Genomic DNA, 19701 nt, shown 5'->3' with positions numbered 1-19701 from the left:
TAGTATAGTTATTTTCACAATATTGGTTCTTTAAATCCAGGAACATGATATATCTCTCCATTAGTTTGTGTGGTCTTTGATTTCTTTTGACAGTGATTTATAATTCTACATACAGGTCCTTTGTCTCCTTAAATAGGTTTATTCCGAGGTATTTCACTCTTTTTGTTGCAGTGGTGAGTGGGATTGATTCCTTAATTTCTCTGTTGATTTTAAATTGTTAGTGTATAGGAATGCAAGAGATTTCTGTGTATTGATTTTGTATCCTGAGACTTTACTAAATTCATTGATTAGCTTTAGTAATTTTCTGGTGATATCTTTAGGGTTTTCTATGTATAGTAACATGTTTTCTGCAAACAGTGAGTGTTTTACTTTTTTTCAGTTGGGATTCGTTTTATTTCTTTTTCTTCTCTGATTTCCATTGCTAGGACTTCCAAAATTATGTTTAATTATAGTGGCGAGGGTGGGCACCCTTGTTTTATTCCTAATCTTAGAGAAAATGTTTTCAGTTTTTCACCTTTGAAAATAATGTTTGCTGTGAATTTCTCACTTTTTTCCTTGATAAGTCTGTCAATTTTATTTGTCTTCTCAAAGAACCAGCTTTTAGTTTTATTGATTTCTGCTACTGTTTTCTTCACTTCTTTTACTTTTATTTTTGCTCTGATCTTTATGATTTCTTTCCTTCTACTAACTTTGTGGTTTTGTTCTTTCTCTGGTTGCTTTAGGTGTAAGGTTAGGTTGTTTATTTAATGTTTTACTCATTTCTTGGGGTAGGCTTCTATAACTTCCCTCTTGGAACTGCTTTTGCTGCTTCTCAAAAGTTTTGGTTTGTTGTGTTTTAATTTCATTTGTTTCTAGATATTGACTTCCTCTTTGATTTCTTCAGTGACCTTTTGGTTATTTAGAAGCATATTGTTTAGCCTCCACATGTGTGTTTTTTTTACATTTTTCCCTTTAATATGTATTCTCAAAGCCTTGTGGTCAGAAAAGATGCCAGATACAATTTCATTTTTCTTAATTTTACTGAGACTTGATTTGTGACACATGATGTGATCTATCCTGGATAATGTTCTATGTGCACTCGAGAAGAAAGTGTATTCTGCTGCATTTGGGTAGAATGTCCTGTAGATATGAGTTAGGCCCATATATATGCAGATGACACCACCCTTATGGTAGAAAGGGAAGAGGAACTAAAGAGCCTCTTGATGAAAGTGAAAGAAGAGAGAAAAAAGCTGGCTTGAAATTCAACATTCAGAAAACTAAGATCATGACATTCAGTCCCACCACTTCATGGCAAATAGATGGGGAAACAATAGAAACAGTGAGAAACTTTACTTTCTTCGGCTCCTAAATTACTGCAGATGGTGATTGCAGCCATGGAATTAAAAGACACTTACTTCTTGGAAGAAAAGTTATGACCAAACTAGACAGCATATTAAAAAGTAGAGATATTACTTTGCCAACAAAGGTCCATCTAGTCAAAAATATGGTTTTTCCAGTAGTCATGTATGGATATGAGAGATGGACTATAAAGAAATCTGAGTGCTGAAGAATTGATGCTTTTGAACTGTGATGTTGGAGAAAACTCTTGAGAGTCCCTTGGACTGCAGGGAGATCCAACCAGTCCATTCTAAAGGAGATTAGCCCTGGGTGTTCTTTGGAAGAAATGATGCTAAAGCTGAAACTCGAGTACTTTGGCCACCTCATGCGAAGAGTTGAGTCATTGGAAAAGACTCTGATGCAGGGAAAGACTGAAGGTGGGAGGAGAAGGGGATGACAGTGGATGAGATTGTTGGATGGCATCACCGACTTGATCAACATGAGTTTGAGCAAGCTCTGGGAGTTTGTAATGGACAGGGAAGCCTGGTGTGCTGCAGTTCATTGGGTTTCAAAGAGTCAGACACGATTGAGTGGCTGAACTGAACTAAACTGAGTCTATTGTGTCATTTTAGGGTTGTGTTTCCTTATTAATTTTTTTTTGATGATTTGTCCATTGGTGTAAGTGGGGTTTTAAAGTCCACTACGATTATTGTGTTACTGTTGATTTTCCCTTTTATGTCTGTTAGTGTTTGCCTTCTGTATTGAGATGTTACTATCAGTTCGGTTCAGTCACTCAGTCGTGTCTGACTCTTTGTGACCCCATGAACCACAGCATGCCAAGCCTCCCTGTCCATCACCAACTCCCGGAATCCACCCAAGCCCATGTCCATTGAGTTGGTGATGCCATCCAACCATCTCATCCTCTGTCGTCCTCTTCTCCTCCTGCCCTCAATCTTTCCCAGCATCAGGGTCTTTCCCTGAGAGTGTACTGGAGGATTTGATTCTGTGCTAGTGAGGACTGGGTGTGTAGGTGGAGCAGCTGTTTGGATTACAGGGACGCTGGCAATGCCAAGTATGCAGGGAAATCTGGTTACTACAAGCACAGGAGATATGACACTATTAGGGATTTTTCTAACCTATGGTATCTCTGCCCCAGTGGGGATCAAGCATGGAGATGGCACAGCTACTTGCATTGCAGGGACCCTGGCGGTGCCAGGTGTGCAGGGAAGATGGTGACTATGGGCAGAGGAGATACAGCATTTTAGGATTTTTTTCTAGTCTCTGGCTGCTTTGCCTCCAGTAAGGATCAAACTTGGAGGTGGCACAATTGCTTGGATCGTGGGGACCTTCATGATGTTATGTGTCTAGGGATGCCAGTGGCCAAGGTGCAGGAGATATAGTACTATTATTAACAGAATCTTTTTCTAGCCTTTGGCAGCTGGACTTTCAAAGGGCCTCCCTGGCTGGTCCTTGTCTATTGTTTGACATATCAGGCACTCAAAGGGCCACCCTCTCTGGGCTCTTTCTCTATTGGTCAGCTGCTGGCACTTGCGTGTGGGGAGAGGGGCTACAGTGATGGCTCCACCCTCTGCTCCTAACTCAGCAGTAGTGCCCTGCTTCCTGGTTTTGCTCCAAAGGTATTCCACACTCTGATCTACTCCCTCCTGTCCCTTTGGGCTGTCTCCCCACAGTCAACAGCAGTCCTCACCCTGGGATTGCTCTCTAATCACTGTGCTCCAGCTCCCAGCCACCATACATTCCAGTGGGCTTGCATTCCTGTCTGGGCTATGTAAGGCTGTGGCATGGATTGTCTGTGTGGTTCTTACTCCATTCAGACTGTCACAGATCAGCCGCTTCACTCTCCAACAGCCTCAATTGCCCCTGTGTGAGGTCCTCACCCCTGCTTCAGCTCCCCTACTCTGTGGGTGCAGGTCCAGTCCTGCTCACTCTCCTCCTCTTTTTCCCCTTTCTTCCTTCATCCTGTTGATTTTTGCATGATTCCAGTGGTCAGGGACTCCTGCCAGTTTCAGCTGGTGCTTTGCAAGGTCTTCTGCATCTGAAGAGGTATTCCTGATGTATCTTTGAAGAGAGATGCATTCTACATTTGACTACTCCTTTGCCACTTGTCTTTCTGTCTGTATGAGTCTTGGCTAACAAACACATGAAAAGATGCTCAACATCACTCATTATCAGAGAAATGCAAATCAAGACCACTATGAGGTACCATTTCACACCAGTCAGAATGGCTGCGATCCAAAAGTCTACAAATAATAAATGTTGGAGAGGGTGTGGAGGAAAGGGAACCCTCTTACACTGTTGGTGGGAATGCAAACTAGTACAGCCACTATGGAGAACAGTGTGGAGATTCCTTAAAAAACTGGAAATAGAACTGCCTTATGATCCAGCAATCCCACTGCTGGGCATACACACTGAGGAAACCAGAAGGGAAAGAGACACGTGTACCCCAATGTTCATCGCAGCACTGTTTATAATAGCCAGGACATGAAAGCAATCTAGATGTCCATCAGCAGATGAATGGATAAGAAAGCTGTGGTACATATACACAATGGAGTATTACTCAGCCATTAAAAAGAATACATTTGAATCAGTTCTAATGAGGTGGATGAAACTGGAGCCTATTATACAGAGTGAAGTAAGCCAGAAGGAAAAACACCAATACAGTATACTAACGCATATATATGGAATTTAGAAAGATGATAACAATAACCCTGTGTACGAGACAGCAGAAGTGACGCTGATGTATGGAACAGTCTTATGGACTCTGTGGGAGAGGGAGAGGGTGGGAAGATTTGGGAGAATGGCATTGAAACATGTAAAATATCATGTATGAAACGAGATGCCAGTCCAGGTTCAATGCACGATACTGGATGCCTGGGGCTGGTGCACTGGGACGACCTGGAGGGATGGTATGGGGAGGGAGGAGGGAGGAGGGTTCAGGAGGGGGAGCACATGTATACCTGTGATGGATTCATTTTGATGTTTGGCAAAACTAATACAATTATGTAAAGTTTAAAAATAAAATAAAATTAAAAAAAAAAAAGAAAAAAAAAAACTTACAGGGCTCTGTCCATTAAGTCCTGTCATCATATTTAGTTTTGGAATTTACTTAATGACTTGTTTTCTCTTTTTAAAAAATTTTAACCAAAGAGAAAGTCATAATTCTCTTCACAACTATATTTGAGAAGTTTGATTATTTTGAATGTGTATATGCTTTGGTTATCATGATTCATTAATGTTCTTAAAATAGGCAGAAAAACAAAAGCTTTTAGATGAGAAGAAACAATTTGAGAAGATTGCTGAAGAATTAAAAGAAGCAGAACAAGAACTAACTGGGCTTCTCCAAACCAGAGAGGTTCGTTTAAAAAGGATACATTTTTTTCTTTCAAGTGTTTTACTAGTAGGGTACAGATTTACATTGTAGATTATATGGCTGTTAGATTTGCACAAGATTGCTTCACAATCTTGAAGCATGTGTTTCTGCTGTATTTAATTCCTCTTGAACATGTGTTTCTGCTGTAATTGATTTAAAACAAAACCTCCATATTATAATGAGGCAGAGAAATGTCAACATTTAAGATACCAATAATATAAGCATGGCTTATAATAATACATTTCTTGATGTCTTATAAGTATTTATTAATTGATACTTTTAATTTTAGCTTTTATTAAGTTCTTAGTTTATAGTTCTCATGTTATAGTTTTAGAATGTCTTTTATTTTTAAAAAGTGTTTTCAGTTTATTATAGTATTAACATTGTAATTGTCTTTCTAACATAATAAGAGCAGCTTACTTTTCTGATATTGCTTGATTTCATTAACTAATATATTTTTTCTTAATAATGATATTTCAGTTGAAATTTATTACTTGGTAGTATAAAACAGACAACAGTATTTTATAATATTCCCTAGTGGCTCAGATGGTAAAAGCATCTGCCTACAATGCGGGAGACCTGGGTTCGATCCCTGGGTTGGGAAGATCCACTGGAGAAGGAAATGGCAACCCGCTCCAGTATTCTTGCCTGGAAAACCTCATGGACGGAGGAGCCTGGCAGGCTACAGTCCATGGGGTCGCAAAGAGCTGGACACGACTGAACCACTTCACTTCACTTCAAGTATAATTTTACTGGTTGAGCTTCAGAATATGAAAATGAAATTTACTTTTAGTATTGCATTTGTCATTGCTCACTGTATTGAAATTATAATGACTATGGCATTAAATCAATTTAAAAATTTTGACATATTTTTTACCAAGTATATAACTTGCTTACATAGAGTGACCATACTTCTTAAGTGAGAAAATTGTAAAAGCATTTGCTGTGATAATATGTGTTTATTTTCCAGAAAAAAGTACATGATTTGGAAATACAGTTAACTGCCATTGCAACAAGTGAACAGCATTATTCAAATCAGGTTAAAGAGCTGAAAACTGAGCTTGAAAATGAGAAGTATGTTTTCTATCTATAAAGTAGTTTGTGTGTTCAATTCCTAAACTTTCTGTAGTATTATAAAATATTAACTACTTTTCACTGTAGTTAATACTAAATTAGTAAATTATGTATAATGCTTTTTTGAATAGGCTTAAAGTTTTTATTTCTGATTAAAGATCAAAATAATTTATCAATTTCATTGTTAAAGAAACTATGTATTATTGACATAAGAGTATATCACAAACTTGAGAACTATATTAGAAGAGTGATATATATTTTTTGGAGATTATTTAGTTTCTTATAAAAATAATCATTTGTAGTTCTAGCTGTAGTTTTTTTGGTTGTTTTACTAAATTACTTTGTAGGTTTGAATTGATGAAATGACAGAAATACAAATTCATCTCTTATATTGTCCAAGCATAATATTTAGTTGCTTCACTTACTTAGTAAATTTAATTTCTAAAGAAAATAGGAGGAAATAATTGTTGTGTTGTCACTCAGGGAGAACTAAATTCAAGGAGGCAGTCTAGTGGAGAGCATAATTTTTGTGTTCTGGTTTTTCAACTCTAGATAAAAATAAGAAATAAACAATTTACTCAGCATCTTGTCACTTCTCTTTCAGCTCCCATTCCCAGCTTCTGGTACTTTTCAACAATACTTTTGTAGGGGCTCTGGGTACCTTTTTAACGAATTAACTGATTAATATAAATTTGTGTTATCCTTGGTATATTTGTTCTTTCAACTTTTCATTTTTTAATTAAAACACTTTGATGAGTTTCCAGCATCAGTAAGTCGGAGATATAGGTGCTTCTGAAATCATTCCATGAGCCACACACTTCCCTTCCCTCATTTAAAATTGATCCTGGCTGCAACTAGTGACAGTAGTAATCTCTCTTCTGATGTAGAATATTTGAGACCTTGTAAGTGTTGTGCATATGCATATATTTTATTTATCTTAATGAAAATATTAATACTCATTTAAATGGATTTTGTAATATTTAATTAAATCATTAATGTCTCATGTAATACTTAAATCATCAGAAGTTTGAAATAGTTTCTAAGAGACAGACTGTTAGAAAGAAAATATGTAAAAAATAATATGCTTTTCAAAATTTATGGAAAGGTGAAGGGGGAAGCATTACGGGAAGTATGCTAGGAAATATATGACATCTCAAAAAACTTATTATAGAAAAATTTCAAATATATACAGTGTTAAAAGAGGGAATAATGTAATGAACCAGCATATACTTACTGTGCATACATGCATGTGTGCCTGCTAAGTCACCTCAGTTGGGTCTGACTCTGTGACTGTTATGGACTGTAGCCTGCCAGGCTCCTCTGTCCATGGGATTCTCCAGGCAAGAATACTGGAGTGGGGTACCATGCCCTCCTTTAAGTGATCTTGATCAAACCCCTGTTGGGCGGGTTCTTTACCACTAGCACCGCTTAGGAAGCCCATATACCTATCACTCAGCCTCAAAAATTCTTTACTAAAAGCCAATCTTGTTTCATTTGTAGCCCCAGCCCTTCCTTTCTTTCCCCTAAGATTATTTTGGATAAAATTCTATATTATATAATTTTATGTGTAAATATTTTGGTATGATATGTTGTTTTTAAAAAAAAAAATAGGCTGAAGAATACTGAACTAACTGCAAGCTGCAACAGGCTTTCACTGGAAAACAAAGAACTAGCACAAGAAACAAGTGATATGGCCCTGGAACTCAAGAAACAACAAGAAGACATTAATGTGAGTTGAAAAAGAAAGTATCATTGACAATTTTCTTACTGTAAAATTAGGGGCTTAGAATAGATTACCACTGAAGATTCTTTCAGCTTTAAAAGTCTGATTATCTTAGATTATCTGATTATCTTTTTCTTCTAAATACTTTGTTTTAGAAGAAAAATACACATATTGATCCTCAGTGGTAATAAAAGGCAACAGAAGATGGAGGCTCCCTATTGATAAAGTTATTCTAATTTGAAGCATCAAGATTTTTATAAATATTTTAATAAAGTATTCAAGTATTTGTTAGCAAATAATATAAGACACTGTGGAACATATAGTGATAAATAAAATATCATCCTCCCTCTTTAGGAGTTTATGATTCAATGAAAAAGTGCTTAAAATATCATATGTATTATTTTGGAGACCAAGTGCTATCAGAATTCACAGGATCACCTCGGCCTTGGGGAAAGAGAAGCCTTCAGAAGAATATAGCATTAAGTTTTGCCTTAAAAAAATCAGTAATTATGAGCTCAGTAGGTGCAATGAGTGGAAAAGCATTCCTTAAAGCCATAACAATATGTACAGAGGACACAAGTCTCAAAGTATCAGTGGGAAACAGCAAGTAAGACTTATTTTTTTAGCTAGTATTAATGTATAGATATTAGGGAATAGAGTAAGACTGGAAAAGTTGTGTGGCATTATACAAGTTAAATAACCCATTCTCTTGTTTTATTTATAACTAAATGAATTTTAAGATAGATAAAGATCTTAAATGTTAGTTTCAATTTTATTTCTGTTGAAACAAACTAATTAATATAAACAACACTGATTATTTCTTTAGAATAGCAAAAGGCAAGAAGAAAGGATGTTGAAACAAATAGAACATCTGGGAGAGACAGAAACACAATTAAGGCAAGACTAATGCATTGGCCTTTTTGACTAGCCAAAAATAGTATTTCTTTTCTATTAACTTGTAGTTAATTTAGATTAATTTTATGTTTAATATAGAATAAAGTAAAAAATTAGACTTAAATTACTATTTTGGAATACTGCTTAAAAATAAAATTGTAATAATGCCTATTTTATACTTAGTTTGAAATAATGATATTAGATACAGAAATTAATTTTAAAATATCATAAATTTCCTAATAATTAATATTTCAGAAAGTACACTAATCATATGTCAGAGCACTTAGAAGAGATATTTTAAAACTCTAATATTATTTTAAGTATTTTCTGTTTTTCTTGGTGTTATCACAATCATCTACTTTAATACCTGTATGCCAGTCAGTCAAGAGGATATAGCATTATTTTAATTTGGATATTTACATTTTCCAGTTTTTCACTTTCATAAATAATACTGTAGTAAATGTTTTGGCACATACGGATTTTTTCTTAAAGTATAAATTTCAAGTGTGAATTTATTGAGTAATTTATTTCAATTACTTTTGATAGACAAATGATTTCTGATAGGTTCTATCACTTGTAAAGTATGCAGTACAACCAATGTTTTATGAAAATGCTGGTTATAAAAACTTAATTACTTTTGGTTATTATCATTTATTTGATGATATAATAGAAATAACTTACAGTTCTTAGGATTTATAATTTTCATTGTTTTGGGTAAACTTTGGAATTTTTTGTGTGCTTGCTAGATTTTCTTCTTTCTAAATTGCCTATATCTATTGCCTATAATTGGAGAAGGCAATGGCACCCCACTCCAGTACTCTTGCCTGGCAAATCCCATGGACAGAGGAGCCTGGTGGGCTGCAGTCCATGGGGTTGCTAAGAGTCGGACACGACTGAGCAACTTCACTTTCACTATTCACTTTCATGCATTGGAGAAGGAAATGGCAACCCACTCCAGTGTTCTTGCCTGGAGAATCCCAGGGACGGGGGAGCCTGGTGGGCTGCCGTATGTGGAGTCGCACAAAGTCAGACACGACTGAAGCGACTTGGCAGCATTGCCTATAATATTTTGAGATCTTGACTGTTTTCTTACTGATTTAGTCAAGCTTTTAAAAACATATTAATCCTTTATCTTGTTTTATTTACAGCACATATTTTCCCTAACCTGTTGTTTTCCTACTGTGGGTAATTATTTTGTCATACAGAATTTAAAAAAATTTTTTTTATTAAATCTAAATTGCTTTCTTTTTGAAATTTTTTCCCATTGCTTTTGTAAATTTATAAATAATTTATAAATATTATATGTAAATAATTTGTGAATTTATATAGAAATATATATTATATAAATAATTTATAAATTTATAAATGAACTTAGAAGTTTATTTTTTCCTGTCTGAAATCAAATATTAATATTTTCTTTAGTTATTTAAAAAATTGATATATTGATATTTAGTTTACCTTTCTCTTTTTCAAATAATAAATTAATAAAATCATTTCAAATAATAAAATCATTTCAAGTATCAATTTACTTCTGACACTACTGTAGATCTGTGACCTGGTTTTTGATATGCAATTTATCATGTTTATTATTTTCTAAATAACCTGTTTTTTTTACTTTCATTAGCAAATTTAATGATGTGATAATCTTTCTCAAATTTACAAATGTACAATATATTTATAGTATTACCTTCAGAGAGGTTCAGTGCAAAGATATACATATAGTACAAGGTGATAATTCTTTGTAAAAATATGAGATGAGTAAACAAGGCATACAAGGCAATGTTTCTACAAACAGTACCAACTACAGAAGTACAGGGGAAAAAATATATTCTTTTAATAAAGTACTGAATGTTAATTTTTTTCATCTGTTTGTAAAAAAAAAAATGTGCAAAAGTCTGTTTCTAATTATTCCCTAAATAGCCAGCACAGCTATGCCTCTGAGTCTTCTGTAACAAAAGAAGACTTAAATTAAAATAATGCTATATCCTCTTGACTGACTGGCATACAGGTATTAAAGTAGATGATTGTGATAACACCAAGAAAAACAGAAAAACAAAATCCTAAACAATCCTAAACAATTCGCGGTGTCTTTAATATCATCTGTAGCCTGTAGTTGCACTATAGCCTGGAGTTGAGCCTTTTTTCCAAGAAACCTTAGCAGCATTGACCTTTGGTTCATTCTCCATCTTGGAATAGAATGGATTTTCAAAGTTGACACTTTGTTTTGGTTTTTGTTTGAAGATACTTCATTTTGTTAGCTGCGTTTCATCAGGACTTGAGGGAGTTGGCTTTGTGTCTGAACCCTGTTCAGCAGGGTTAATGGGACTTCCATAGTTTTTGTTATACACTGTTCCAGATTCAGTTACCGGGGTTGTTGTTGGCTGAGCTGCTGTGATAGTAGTGTCCTTGGAGGCATACATCAGGTTCCCAAATATTATGGGTGGCTTCCTGAAGTCTGTGGCAAAATGTTCCCTCATTCCCAGCAATCTGTCAATAGCAGACTCAGGCCCAAAACCAGTTACTCTAATATCCATATTAACATCATCCCCTGATCTGAAGTTCACCCCATTTCCATTTTCAGAGGATTTGAGACTGCTTAAGCTTGACAGCTTGGGCAGATAAGACAAAAGGGAGCCGGTTTTCTGATAGTGGAAAAATCCTAAAGCGGCTAAAGCAGCAATTCTGATGATCAAGATGATTGTCAACAGCATGGACGCGTTAGTTCCTGGAGGAACACCTTGTGAAAGTCCCATTCCACAATATCCTCCCACGTAGCCACTAGAACACTTGCATTTCCACGTAGCCACTAGAACACTTGCATTTGGGGAGGTTATTCTCATAAAAATAGCTGCTTCCTCCATTCATACACCTGCATGGAGGGGGCATAGTGACAGCACTTACAATGGACCCTGAAACATCAGCTAAAGGGTCCAAAGCTTCAGCAACCCATTGATCAATAAACAGACACACAGATACAGATCTATAGATGCCTGATAGACAGCTGATAGGAGATCTTATTTTCTAAGACCTTCAAAATTACCTTGCTAAAGATTGTAATATTGCACATACTTCCCCGGTAGGTAGCTCTGGGATAGAGTTTTTATATTTCCAGTTTCCTTTTAATCCATTAGTAGTTTAGATGATTTCCAAATATTTGGGGGCTCTTGCTTGTACTTATATTCTGATGTATTAAGTTTTGATTTAGGTTTTATTAAAGAATGTGGTCATTAAAACTTAACTGTTGTAAATTATTTGATATTTCCTTAGACCTAGTATGTCTCCCTCATAGGACTGTTTGGGCATTACGTGAGGAAATATGAATAAAGCACTGAGCACAGTGGCCTAATACTTAACTGTTACTATTTTCCATATTTGGAAAGTCATCTTTTATTATGTTTCTAAGGATTACTTTGTCTTATATGCTTACTTCAGAAGTTTACAGGTTAAATCTGTGATTAAGCCACTAAACATTTTGGGGATGAAAAATGAAAACATATTTAGAGAAAGGCTACTTTTTATCTAAGAGAATTGGAATTATTTGGATAATATCTTTTTGTACATCTACCTACTCTATGGATTTACAGAACTCTACGTAATATATTTAGGAAAAGTAAGAATGTGCCAATTAAAGATTTAAAACTCAAAGAGTAAGCATCCTAGACTCAGTTTTTATAAGGCCGGTTATTTCACATGATTGATTACTATTCCATGCATTCACATTTGACCTAGTAACATATCAGCTATAACAATAAGAGAGTCTACAATTAGAAATAGCTTTAAATATCCTTCTGAGACAAAGTACTGTTGTTTCCATGCACAGCAGATAGCTTTTTAAAAAAAGTTTGAAAGGATTATATGTGCATATGGTGTAAAGATCAAAGAAACAAAGGGATATGAGGCAAGAAAACTATCTTTCTTGCCTTTTGTCTTCTGTTATCCAGTTTTCCTCTCCAGAGGTATCATGGTTTCCTGTGTATGTTTCTGTGAAATACTCTATACATACATAAGCATACATGTATATGCAAATATCACAGTCATACAGTTCTTCATTAAAATCACCTGTATATATGTCCCTTATTTATTTGTACAGCATTATGACTATGTCTTAGAATGATGACTAAGAAAACAGGAAAGTGAAATCTTGACTTAAATAAGAAATAAGTTTTTCTATCTTGAAGTTTCTTTTTATGTAAAAATAACTATAAAGATCTAAATAATTTCAAAGTAAATGTATAAATTTAAATTTAGGAGTAGAAGTGTATATACTGATGCATGAAAAATGATCAATCAAAGTGAAGACATAAACCAATAAAAATTTTAAAACTGATCAGTAGTCAATTTTAGAAGTTCCAGAAAGGGAATAAAATGAAAATATAGATTTTATTGCAATGTCACTCTTCCATTTCCTTTAAGGAATGAGCTGGAATCTGTGAGAGAAGAACTAAAACAGAAAGGAGACGAAGTTAAAAGTAAATTGGACAAGAGTGAAGAAAATGTATGTTGTATTTAATAGTAGGTTCTATCACAAAATTTCAAATCATAAAAGCAGTAGCTGGTGTCCAAAAACAAGTGTACTATTGTACAGATAACTGGAGGGCCAAGGACTGTTGTAGGCTGTTGACCTTAAAAACGTGGGCCATGTTGAGTTGTTTTACTTAAGTGGTTTTTATCTAGCAGAAATAATGGCATAATTCTAAATTTCTTTAACACTTAGCATTTATAAATGTCGATTTATATTTTAGGCTAAATAGGCTCATGCTTTAGTAATATAAAATATACTAATAAAGTGATTAATAAGTTTGTGTTGTACATTGGTGGAAATGATTTCAAAGAGTTGAGATAGGAAGGCTTTTAGGGAAGATTATCACAAAAGTAGAATAGTACAAAGTATGTGAAGTGATTATGTTGTATAACATACAGTGGGAGAAAATTGTGCTAAAATAGATTGCAATGATCAAATTAGATTGTGAAGACCTTGACTTTGTTTTTTCATTCATTCCACAAATATTATTAACTACCTACAATGTGCCAGGCAGTGTTTTGGGTGCTGAAGTTTTGTTTTAGTTTGTTTTGTTGGGCAGTAGTGATCCATTTAAGGTTTTTTATTAGACAAGTAACATTTTTAATTTTTAAGAACAGAGTAGGGAGTGGTGAAAGGCATTGGAATCAGTTAGAAGGCTATAAAATTAGTCTTCAAAGCTTTGAAAAAAAATGTTAGTGAGGACTCTTGCCTAGTTTAGCTCACTTATACTTCAGCCATTCTTTGCAGTTAGGGGATAGAGTAATCTCTCCAAGCCTGAGTTGCATTCCCACCCTTGGAGACAGATTAGTCCCCATTCAACTTTATGAACTGATCAGGGTTACTGTGGAATTTACACTAAAAAAGAAGACCAAAATATATAAATTCTCTCTCTATATAGAATATATATTTGCTATATATTGCTATATAATTCTATATAATTGCTATTGGAGACCATGGAAAGGACAACTGTCTGAACTTGAGTCAGGACAAGCTTCTTGGAAGAAGCAAAATTCATGTTAAAACCTCCGATTAATTCAATTAGTGGAAGGCAGTGGTGTAGGCATAAGTAGATCAGGGAGAAGAGTATTTCAAGTTACACATACACATACACACACACACACAATATATGAAGTATGAGGGAGCCTTGGAAATATGATAGGGCCCCTATATTTAAACAACTATACAAGTTTATCTAGGCCAAAAGGTGGAGTTTAAGATAGTGGTGTTGGTGGAGAGAGTATAGAAAGATGAGAGATGGGAAGATAAATGGAAGAATGAGGATGGGGAAAAATGAGGGTAGATCATTTCAGGCCTCACAGATATATTTAGGAGTTTGAGGTTGTTGAAGAGTTGACCTGAGAAGTGTCATAATTATATTTACATGTTGGAGGGCTTAAGACTGTTGGAATAGTCTAAGGGTAAGATGAACTATATTTTTAAGGACTTGCAATGACCAGGAACATTCTAGATTCTTTATGTTATTTAAGCTGGAAGTCATTTTTGTCCTCATTTCATGGATTAGGAAACTGGGCCTCCAAAAGGTAAAAGTGCAAAAAAGCTACATGTCTAAGAAGTGGAAGAGTTGCCTCTCTAACATTCTTTAGACTGTACCACTTTCCCCACCCCCAAAGCTGTTTTTTTCTTTCAGTTTCATATTTATTAGTTAAATTCAGCCCCCCCCAAATTAGTCTCCTAAAGACTTGGTATGTAATTCACTACTTTAAAATTTGTGTCAGAGGCTGCTTCAAAACACTTATCTTGTTGGTGTAGAGAAAAACATGAATTTGATGGTTAATGTAAAACAAAAATCTTCCACTAAGAATTTAAAATTTATTTTACCAATGTAGAAGATATTAATGATGAGTTAATAAAAAAGTGAAATGCAAGACAAATTGATAGCATCTTTAAGCTTTCCGTGGTTGGATTTCAGTTTGCTTATTGAAACAGTTTCCTGGAAATAATTCAGGTTGCAAATATTTCTTGGTGAAATTTGTTATACTCTTCTTTCATCCCAGTCCATACTTTATCTTAGCCTTTTTTCCCTCATTTCTAAAATGGGTATAATAATACCTATTTTTCTACATCATTGGATTGTTACAAAGTTCAGTTGAATAAATGTTTGTGAAAAACGTGTTTAAAAGACGGAAAACATCTATATATAATTTAAAAAATTGAGTATAACCTGGGAAAGCTAATAAAAGATTGTAAAGTGATAACGAGGCTAAGATAATAATGAACATTAACATATATGCATGAAAACATTTTTTTTAATTTTTTAAATATAAGAATTTTATATGTATTTTTAAAAATATAGCTGAAATAAACTGGTGGAGCTGATAACTATTTTTTTTAGAAATATAAGACTAAGCTTTATAATTCCATGTCTAAAAGATACTCAGAAGAAAATAGAATTTCTGTTAACATTTTATTTTTTTTATTTTTTATTTTTTCTGTTAACATTTTAAATCTGATGTTAATGTTTTTTTAGGCTCGAAGCATTGAATGTGAAGTTATAAAAAAAGATAAACAAATGAAGATACTAGAAAACAAGGTATTATCAGATGTGAAAGATACTTGGGACTAGAGACTCTATAACAATATATGTATGGCTAGACTCTTTAGGGCCAACCTTGACATTGTCCTGTACAAAGAGATCTCAGTTCTATTTTGAAGGCTTTCAAGAATAGTATAGGATTTTTACTGCAGGTTTGTTCGAAGAGGCTTTGGAATTAGAAGTTTCTGCATAATGCTTCAAAGAGCAAAGCTTTGTTAAATTGCTCGTCCACTATCTCTTTCCTTTCTCCAAATTTCATACCTTCAGCAGCTGCATTTGCTGTGGATATCTTACAGTGGCAAGATGCTTTTAAAAAATTGTGCTTAGATATCTCTCCCATTTTTTATAGTCAAAGGAGCTGCAGAAAAATTTCCCCTTTCTTTTTGTGAGGTGTTTTTACTCTCTGGCTAGTGATACCGATTCACTTTCACCACACACTTGTCCTAAACTTGACTTTCTGTGTAGTGAGTTAGCAAATAGTCCTTTGGAGAACGTAGTTCACTTTCTAAAGTTCTGAGCTCTAATAATTAACACTTTTTTTTTTTCTAGCTAGAATTCTAGTGAATAAGATTCTTTGATTTTATGTACCTGAATTATTTTACTTAAAAATGAACTGTAATAATTTAAAATTTTAATAAGAATTTCTGGGCATTCCATCAAATATATTAACTAGTCCTAAGTTTAGATATTTTTTAAATTTAAAAAGATTGAATACTTAAGTTACTTTAATTTTCATTAGTTTATTCAGAGGAGAGAGTGAGATGGGGCAGTAAAAATAGCAAAATTGATCTGATATTATATATACATATTTTTTGAACTATTGTAACTACAGTTATAAAGGGGGTTTTTATAATGTATCAGATCAGATCAGTTGCTTAGTCGTGTCCAACTCTTTGCGACCCCATGAATTGCAGCACACCAGGCCTCCGTGTCCATCACCAACTCCTGGAGTTCACTGAGACTCAGGTTCATTGAATCAGTGATGCCATCCAGCCATCTCATCCTCTGTTGTCCCCTGTATAGTAATGTCAGTTATGGAGAAGACAAAGGCACCCCACTCCAGTACTCTTGCCTGGAAAATCCCATGGACGGAGGAGCCTGGTGGGCTGCAGTCCATGGGGTCGCTAAGAGTTGGACACGACTGAGCGACTTACTTTCACTTTTCACTTACATGCATTGGAGAAGGAAATGGCAACCCACTCCAGTGTTCTTGCCTGGAGAATCCCAGGGATGGTGGAGCCTGGTGGGCTGCCATCTATGGGGTCGCACAAAGTCGGACACGACTGAAGCAACTTAGCAGCAGTAGCAGCAGCAATGTCAGTTATAATTTTCTAGGGAAAGCTAAGTAGGAGAAAGATATGATCATCAATATTAACTCTCGAGTAAATTTTGATGGTCTGAAGAATGGAGAAATATGTAAAATGAGCTTTCTCAGGCAATATTATAATCCGGTTATACTTAAAACTGATAGTTTAAAAATTTTTTCAGCATTCATTTGGTAAGGCCAAGAAGTGACTGATTTTCTTGTCTCTATTGAGTTTTAAATTTTAATTACATGTTTATTCAGTTCAGTTCAGTTCAGTCACTCAGTCGTGTCCAACTCTTTGCGACCCCATAAATCACAGCATGCCAGGCCTCCCTGTCTATCACCAACTCCCAGAGTTTACCCAGACTCATGTCCATCAAGTTGGTGATGCCATCCAGCCATCTCATCCTCTTCTTGTCCCCTTCTCCTCCTGCCCCCAATCCCTCCCAGCATCAGGGTATTTTCCAGTGAGTCAACTCTTCGGATGAGGTGGCCAAAGTACTGGAGTTTCAGCTTCAGCATCAGTCCTTCCAATGAACACCCAGGACTGATCTCCTTTAGGATGGACTGGTTGGATCTTCTTACAGTCCAAGGGACTCTCAAGAGTCTTCTCTAACACCACAGTTCAAAAGCATCAATTCTTCAGTGCTTAGCTTTCTTCACAGTCCCAACTCTCACATCCATACATGACCGCTGGAAAAACCATAGCCTTGACTAGACAGACCTTTGTTGGCAAAGTAATGTCTCTGCTTTTTAATATGCTGTCTAGGTTGATCATAACTTTCCTTCCAAGGAGTAAGCATCTTTTAATTTCATGGCTGCAGTCACCATCTGCAGTGATTTGGGAGCACAAAAAAATAAAGTCAGCTACTGTTTCCACTGTTTCCCCGTCTATTTCCCATGAATTTATGGGACTGGATGCCATGATCTTCGTTTTCTGAATGTTGAGTTTTAAGCCAACTTTTTCACTCTCCTTCACTTTCATCAAGAGGCTTTTGAGTTCCTCTTCACTTTCTGCCATAAGGGTGGTGTCATCTGCATATCTGAGGTGATTGATATTTCTCCCGGCAATCTTGATTCCAGCTTGTGTTTCTTCCAGTCCAGCATTTCTCATGATGTACTCTGCATAGAAGTTAAATAAGCAGGGTGACAATATACAGCCTTGACGTACTCCTTTTCCTATTTGGAACCAGTCTGTTGTTCCATGTCCAGTTCTAACTGTTGCTTCCTGACCTGCATACTGAAGTTTTAATTAGTTCTAAAAATCTGATCAATTTTCCTTTATGGTCTGTTTCTTTTTCATAGTTTCAGGTCTTTAAAAACAATATTTAAAATATTTTAATTTGATATTCTTTGTTTAATTATTTCAATATCTGAAGCCTTTTCAGTTCTGATTTTGCTCTTTGTTCTTTCTACTGATTTTTACTCTTGGAGCCTTATTTCTTTACATTTTTTTATTTCTTGGAACTATCTGTGGTAATTTTCTGAGGCTTGTGTTGAAATTGTTATCCTCCCAAAAAGATTATCTTGAGGGCACTACTAACAGGAGCCCATTTGAAGTTTTTTAAGATTATTGAGATAACATGAATTCAGTTGTAACTAACCCCTGCCCCCCCCACCCCAAATATAAGGCCACTTCATGGCTACTACAGATTTTCATGACAGTTTTTATACCATTCACCTAGTGCCAGGGTCAAGACAGGTTTCCTTACTGTATTCTTCTATGTGGCAGATTTATTTCTTATTTATACTTTCACTGATTAGGTAGTCTTTTGAGTTTGGGACTTTATGCAGGCTTGTCTTACTGGATTCTGTACCTTTAGTGAGCTCTCAGTTTTATCTCTTATCTCCTTTACCCTAGGTAGGTTTGACATTAATAGAATTATTTAATGACACGACTATTTAGTTTTGACTGGGCTAGGTCTTCATTGCTGCACGTGGGCTTTCTTTAGTTGCAGTGAATGGGGGCTGCTCTTTGTTGCAGTGCATGGGCTTCTTGTTGCAGTGGGTTTTCTTGTAGAGCATGCGTTCTAGGCTCATGGGCTTCAGTACTTGCAGCATGTTAGCTCAGTAGTTGTGCATGGGCTCTAGAGTGTGGGCTCAGTAGTTGTGGTACATGGGCTTGGTTGTTCCACAGCATGTGGCATCTTCCCAGACCAAAGATTGAACCCATGTTCCCTGTATTGGCAGGTGGATTCTTAACCAAGGCACCATCAGGGAAGTCCTAATGACATAGTTTTTGAAGTAATCTCTATGTTAATATTTTTGTTAGTTTGAAAGTATTTATTTTGACTGGAATATTGAATAAAATAATTTTAATTTCTCTTCCTTTTTTAGTGTAACAATTTGAGGAAACAGGTTGAAAATAAAAGCAAGTTTATTGAAGAACTCCAGCAGGAGGTATGTACTGATTCTCAAAATCAAATTACTTTTTTTAAAAAACCCTTTATATTCACTGCAGTTTTAGAGAATAATGCTTTCCTTTACTTTAGTAATTTAGTCTAAGTCAGTGAAAGTATAAGTTTGAATCACTTTGATATTAAACATAATTCTTTATTTTTTACTTCTAACAGAATAAGGCCTTTAAAAAAAAGAGTACAGCAGAAAGCAAGCAGCTGAATGTTTATGAGATAAAGGTATTTGGAATCTTTATTTAAGAAAAAAAAATACTAGTACATAGATGAGAATTTAGAAATTTAAGCCCTTTGTGTGTGTGCTAAGTCACTTCATTCATGTCCGACTCTTTGCAATCCTATGAAATGTAGCCTGCCAGGCTACTCTGTCCATGGGATTCTCCAGGAAAGAATATTGGAGTGGGCTGCCATGCCCTTCTCCAGGGGATCTTCCGGACCCAGGGATCAAACCCACATCTCTTACATCTTCTGTATTGGCAGGCAGGTTCTTTACCACTAATGCTACC

At 35.3% G+C, this 19701-nt stretch overlaps 1 protein-coding gene across 2 annotated transcripts in view; it reads left to right on the top strand.

The window, feature by feature from the left end:
• The window catches only part of SYCP1 (synaptonemal complex protein 1), a 147364-nt gene that overhangs the window by 72709 nt on the left and 54954 nt on the right, over nucleotides 1–19701 (top strand). Inside the window, exons 16-23 of one of the 2 annotated variants that reach the window (XM_070785871.1) lie at nucleotides 4586–4690; nucleotides 5679–5782; nucleotides 7394–7511; nucleotides 8332–8402; nucleotides 12813–12894; nucleotides 15410–15472; nucleotides 19119–19181; nucleotides 19355–19417. In XM_070785871.1, coding sequence (XP_070641972.1) covers nucleotides 4586–4690; nucleotides 5679–5782; nucleotides 7394–7511; nucleotides 8332–8402; nucleotides 12813–12894; nucleotides 15410–15472; nucleotides 19119–19181; nucleotides 19355–19417 — 669 coding nt within the window. The remainder of the gene's footprint in view (nucleotides 1–4585; nucleotides 4691–5678; nucleotides 5783–7393; nucleotides 7512–8331; nucleotides 8403–12812; nucleotides 12895–15409; nucleotides 15473–19118; nucleotides 19182–19354; nucleotides 19418–19701) is intronic. The other variant, XM_070785872.1, reaches the window with a different exon arrangement.

The sequence above is a fragment of the Bos indicus genome, chromosome 3 (assembly GCF_029378745.1).
Source record: "Bos indicus isolate NIAB-ARS_2022 breed Sahiwal x Tharparkar chromosome 3, NIAB-ARS_B.indTharparkar_mat_pri_1.0, whole genome shotgun sequence".
NCBI classification, from domain to species: domain Eukaryota; kingdom Metazoa; phylum Chordata; class Mammalia; order Artiodactyla; family Bovidae; genus Bos; species Bos indicus.
The sequence above is the reverse complement of the archived record's forward strand: the minus strand, read 5'-3'. Positions and strand labels throughout refer to the sequence as shown.